We start from the raw sequence: 5678 nt of genomic DNA, 5'->3' as shown, positions 1-5678 counted from the left end.
CACACCACCCCCATGCTCTTTGCTCCTCTTTCACCCATTGCACACAGTCTAACACACACACACATTCACACACACACACTCACTCACTCACTCACTCACTCACTCACATGCATATGCATGCACATCACGCTTGCGCAGGCCACCCATGACATCTCCCTGAGCGACGACGATGGGGATCGCGCCCCACCACAGGATGCAGCCGAGGAAGCAGAAGAGCCACAGCAACAGGAGGAGAACGAGGCTGACGACAATGATGATGCCACAGCCGCAGATGCTGCAGAGCCAGCCGTGCTGTCCGTGAGCCCATCTGAAGAGAAGGATGAGCATGTGGACGTCTCCCTCTCTGATGACGAGCCGCAACCGCCAGCTGATGACGATCAAGAAGAGCAGCCCGCTGCGGAGAGCACCAAGGAGGAGAATGAACAAGACGATGCTGCACTGCAACAACAGGAGCAGGAGGAAGCCGAAGAAGAGGAAGAGAAGCAGCAACAGAAGGATGAGCCTGCGACCGCCACCAGCGATGAGCAGGCTGCTGCTCCCAGCTCGCCCTCCTCCGCGTCAACGTCCACAGCCCGCGCCCACAAGGCGAGCGTTTCAAGTGTGTCCTCGCAACACAAGCACAAGGAGAAGCTCGACATCAACGTTGGCTCCCCAAAGAAAGTTGGCGAGGGCATGAGCTCTTACATTGTCTACACCGTGCACACCAAGGTGCGTTTCTTGTGTGTGTGTGTGTGTGTGTGTGTGTGTGTGTGTGTGTGTGTGTGTGTGTGTGTGTCGTCACGCGTTATTCTCTTATGGGCATGGTGCTGTTTGGTGGAGCGTCGCGCCATTGTAGCTCATCTCCCATTGATGTCAAATGCATCCGTGCATCATGCCTAACCCTGTCGCTCAAGACGGATATGGAGAGCTACCGCCCCATGGACGACATCACCGTCGAGCACCGCTACAGCGATTTCCACAACCTCTTCAAGCTGGTGTGTGTGTGTGTGTGTGTGTGTGTGTGTGTGTGTGTGTGTGTGTGTGTGCCTGTCTGTCTGTGTGTGCGTTGGGAGTAAGGGGGCGATGAGCAAGTGCGTCGTTGCATGCATCTCAGATGCTCGTTCCCACTCCCTCTCATCAACTGAATACATATACCTAATACATACATGCGTGCGTACAGCTGGTTGCAGACCACCCTGGCGTGATTGTGCCGCCGCCGCCACCCAAGGATGCCCTGAGCACAGGCATTGGCAAGTTCAAGTCCAGCACCGAGGACATCTCGCCCTTCCTCGAGCGCCGCGCACGCGCCCTTCAGAGGTCAGATTGGGGATTTGGAGGTGTGTGTGGGGGGGGGGAGGTCCTTGTGGGTATGTGTGTCTGTATCTGTGTGCCACCCTTGTGCTTGACATTGTACTTCTTGTGTGTGCATGTTCAGTGTTTGTGTATGGTTGTGTTTCCTTTCCCTTGAGCGATCTGTGATTGCCTGCTAGCACTTCACGTGCTCACACCTTCCCTGCTGCTGTTGCTGCTGCTGCTGTGCACGCCTCTTCTTCGCGACAGGTTCATGCGCAAAGTTGCAGAGCATCCAATTCTCCGCCACGACGACAACGTCAAGACCTTCCTCACCACAGAGACAAAGGTGACTCGTGTGTGTGTGTGTGTGTGTGTGTGTGTGTGTGTGTGTGTGTGTGTGTGTGTGTGTGTGTGTGTGTGTGGGTGCTGGATGCAATGCGTTCACGTTTCTTTTGGTTTCTCATGTGAACACGTGCTGCATTTGTTTGCGTGTGTTCGCTGTGCAGCTTGCCAAGCCCAAGACAAGCACCCTTTCCAACATCGCCCAGAAGCTCGCGTCATACGTCGAGTCAGAGGAGGTATGCGCTCTTATGTTTTGTGTGTGTGTGTGTGTGCGCGCGCAATCTTGCTTGTGTGCACTTTGTGGTTGTGTCCATGCACTTGCGTGTCTGCAATCAGGCTATTGTCCGCTCTCCGAAAGCAAGCACGCATTGGTTGGTGCACAGCCCCCCCCCCCCTCAACTCACCCCCTCCTTCCTTCCTGTCTCCCCGCACCACCACTCACTCCGTGTTGTTGTGTCCGTGCACTTGGCGCAGTGGTTTGCGGACACCACGCAGGAGGTGGATGTGATTGAAGCCCAGCTGAAGCAGCTGCACACCGCCCTCCAATCGCTCGGTAACGAACAACAAACATCGACAACAACAACAACGAACAACCACTGGCGTGCTTGCTGCTGATCTGTGTCCTTGCTGTGTCCTCCCACCTGCCTGACTGAGCCTGCCTGATCGTTCCCCTCTAAACCCCAACCCACAATGCTCACAATCATTCGCCCACTTCCCTCCTCTGCATCATTACTGCAAACACCACTTCAATCACCATCACCAATACCACCATCACCATCACCAATACCACCGCCATCACACCACCACCGCCATCACCACCACCAGTGACGCGCCGCAAGGAGCTGTCTGGGCTGATGACGGCGTTTGCCGAGCGGTTCTCGGCGCTTGCAGACAGCGAAGAGATGGAGACGCTGTCTGGCGCAATGCACCAGCTCGCAGACGTCGAGGCAAAGGTCGCCAACCTCCACGCAAAGCAGGTCCGTCCCTTGCGCAAGTGGTTGTGTCATGTGTGCGTGTGTGTGTGTGTGTGTGTATGTGTGTGTGTGTGTGTATGTGTGCGTGTGTGTGTGTGTGTGGTGTGTGTGTGTGTGCGTGTGTGTGTGTGTGTGTGGTGTGTGTGTGTGTGTGTGTGTTTGCGTGTGTGTGTGTGTGTGTGTGTGTGTGTGTGTGTTTGCGTGTGTGCGGGGATGAGCGCAGCGTACGCCTGTAACCGCCCACCACGCCATTCCATTTCACCTCGCTTCATCTCACATTATCCGCCACACAAACCCGCTGCGCAGCGCGACCGGGAGTTCTACGACCTGACGGGAGGTTGTCACCGACTACCTCCTCCTCGTCACGGCCATCAGGGTGCGGTTGTCACCCAACCTCTGTCACAGCGTGCACGCGTGCGTGTGTGCTTGCATGCGTGCGTGTGTTGCTTGCACGCACGGTTGTCTCCCCTCAAACTGGTTGGACTGAACGTGGGCGGCAAAGATTTTCGACCAACACTCCCGGTCGATCTATACGTCGGCATCACGCATGTAGGTGTGTGTGTGTGTGTGTGTGTGTGTGTGTGTGTGTGTGTGTGTGTGTGTGTGTGTGTGTGTGTGTGTGTGTGTGTTTACAGACTGCGTTCCAGCAGCGCATCTCGGCGTTCAAGGCGTGGCAGACGGCCGAGTCCACCCTCCTCAAGAAGAAGGACCTCCAGGCCACCTACACAGGTTGGTGTGTGTGTGTGTGTGTGTGTGTGTGTGTGTGTGTGTGTGTGATGCGAAGCACTGTCGTTGCATTTGCTTCTGTGCTACGCGGCTTCTGCCCTTGCATCACCACCACAAAATATCCCTCACGTCCACCACATCGCCACCATCATTGTCACCACCACCACCACCACCTCCACCACCACGACTACCACCCTTTGTCGCTGCTTCGATGTACAGCGAAGAACAAGACGGAGAAGCTCGACCAGGCCGCCCGCGACGTCGAGGCGGTCAGTGCTCATGGATGACACGTGGTTGTAATCACGTGCGCTGCATGAGTTCAGAGTTGGTGCTGTTGAAGTTGTCTCACATGCCAATCCATCACACGCTCACACGCTCACTCTCTCACCACCATCCGATGTGCATGCAGGCTGAGACGGCGGTGCAGGAGGCGAAGGTCGTGTTCGACGAGATCTCGGCCCGCATCAAGCAAGAGTACAAGCGCTGCAACCTCCTCCGCGTACGTTCGGCTGAGTGTGTGTGTGTGTTGTGTGTTGTGTGTGTGTGTGTGTGTGTGTGTGTGTGTACTTTCATCACACACTCATTCCTCTCCTTTCCTTCCCCATCCCCTTCCACCACCACACACAGGCGCGTGATATGAAGACTGCTGTGATCCGCTATGCGAAGAAGACGGCTGAGCTGGAGGAGAAGATTGAGACGGCGTGGACAAACTTCCTGCCAAAGGCCAAGGCCATTGGCCAGGAGGCGTGAAGCCGCACGTGCACGTCACATCATACATGCATGTCGTATGATGACATGTGTCTCCCTGCGCATTGCCACCTTGTCGGTTCTGTTCCAAGTCACCTTGCTTTGGAACATCGACCCACACCCAAATAGTTGCCCGTTGTTGTTTGCTGGTGGAGTTGCATGGTGGTGTTTCTGTGACGCGGTGTTGCTGCCTGTTGTCTGGACTTGTGGCGAGCAGTGTTCCTCTTGTGTTCGCTTGTGTTCGCTTGTGTTCATCCCCGATGCAAATACATGACATGCCATTTCGAACTCATAACCTTTTACTCTTGCCTCAACTTTAAGCATGGCAGCGAAGGGAAAAAGAAATGGTTGAAGTGCCAGATGTAGAAGATCATGTCGTACCACAAACCAAGCAAAATGGACGGGGAGGCGGTTCGCGCGCCCCGTTTGTTACAACACACACACACACACACACACACACACACACACACACACACACACACACACACACACACACACACACTCACTCACACACTCACACACACATGTGAATGCATGTACCAAATGACTATGCCGAGGAAGAGTACGGCACAGACTCATCATCAAGTGACACAGCACGCACAGGATTGGGGCACAGGTGCTTGAAAACGAAGTTGTGAACAAAACCTTGCAAAACGGGAATCCATTTCTTATCTGTCTTGCCATTACGTGCGTAAGTGCTGCCGGGATCGATTTCCAGGGTTATCTTCATGTTTGCATGGCCGTTGTAGTTTTCGTTGTCCACGATTGTCTTGACTGTCACCATCACGTCGAGCGACACTTGGGTTGGAGTGAGGTTCGGCGTGGTGAAAACAACACACGAACTAAAGTTGTGCAGCTTACCCCACAAGTGGTGCACGAGTGCCGAGGAAGACGTGTAGATGTGCGACGCGACAGTCGAGAATGTGAAAGTCACGCGGTCATCCTCATCAATCTGAACGCCGTCCTTCGGCACAAACTCAGGTGACTTCTTTGGGTTGCTGGATTTGAGTATGCGAATGACAGACGTCAGAGGATCTTGAGATAGGATTTCGTGCACCATGGCATCGGGCAACGGGTCGACGGGCTTCCGGTTCCACTGCCGTGGTTGAGGCTGAGTAGCATCCTCCATAGGCTGGGTTGGCACTTATGTGGCTGTGACGTGCGTTCAAAAAATGAAAGTTTGGCGCTTTGAACATGGCGGAGATGTTGGCCCCGGCTGCCAACACAGCGGAAAATTTTCGGCAGTCGCAAAAAAAAAAAAACACAAAGCTCCATGTCAAACGTCTGTCTGCCCAAAAGCCAGTCCATTAACAAACATCAGTGTCGCTGCTCGTGTGCAAGCGGCAGCCAGCAATCGCAGTGACCGCGGGGAGGTGTGGGTTCGGTTTGCTGCCTAATGTGTGGTGACCAATCTGTTTCAATGGTGTTTAGTGGGGCAAATCATGTCACGGACAAGGTTGGAAGGAAGGCATGTCCATCAACAACAGCATACAGGTGTTGCGCGCACACACGCACACATGCACGCGCGCACACACGCACACACACACACACACGCACACACACACACATGCACACACGCACACACACACACACACACGAAAGAGGCAGAGACGACAA

General features: G+C 54.6%; 2 protein-coding genes across 2 annotated transcripts in view; one reads left to right on the top strand and one right to left on the bottom strand.

Moving 5' to 3' along the window:
• The window catches only part of PTSG_10197 (uncharacterized protein), a 4835-nt gene extending 461 nt beyond the window's left edge, over window positions 1-4374 (top strand). The window contains exons 2-13 of the mRNA XM_004988479.1: window positions 139-708; window positions 894-974; window positions 1160-1296; window positions 1540-1618; window positions 1779-1850; window positions 2089-2167; window positions 2440-2591; window positions 2895-2964; window positions 3224-3317; window positions 3534-3583; window positions 3724-3813; window positions 3942-4374. Coding sequence (XP_004988536.1) covers window positions 139-708; window positions 894-974; window positions 1160-1296; window positions 1540-1618; window positions 1779-1850; window positions 2089-2167; window positions 2440-2591; window positions 2895-2964; window positions 3224-3317; window positions 3534-3583; window positions 3724-3728 — 1389 coding nt within the window. The 3' untranslated portion in view covers window positions 3729-3813; window positions 3942-4374. The remainder of the gene's footprint in view (window positions 1-138; window positions 709-893; window positions 975-1159; window positions 1297-1539; window positions 1619-1778; window positions 1851-2088; window positions 2168-2439; window positions 2592-2894; window positions 2965-3223; window positions 3318-3533; window positions 3584-3723; window positions 3814-3941) is intronic.
• Window positions 4375-4608: 234 nt separating this feature from the next.
• PTSG_13007 (uncharacterized protein) lies at window positions 4609-5190 on the bottom strand (the record flags this gene model as incomplete). Its single annotated transcript, XM_004988478.1, has 1 exon — window positions 4609-5190. The coding sequence occupies one exon, from the start codon at window positions 5188-5190 to the stop codon at window positions 4609-4611; it is 582 nt and encodes a 193-aa protein (XP_004988535.1).
• Between the last annotated feature and the right edge of the window lie 488 nt (window positions 5191-5678).

Source organism: Salpingoeca rosetta, assembly GCF_000188695.1.
Source record: "Salpingoeca rosetta unplaced genomic scaffold supercont1.35, whole genome shotgun sequence".
NCBI classification, from domain to species: Eukaryota; class Choanoflagellata; order Craspedida; family Salpingoecidae; genus Salpingoeca; species Salpingoeca rosetta.
This window is presented reverse-complemented; position numbering and strand designations above follow the sequence as displayed.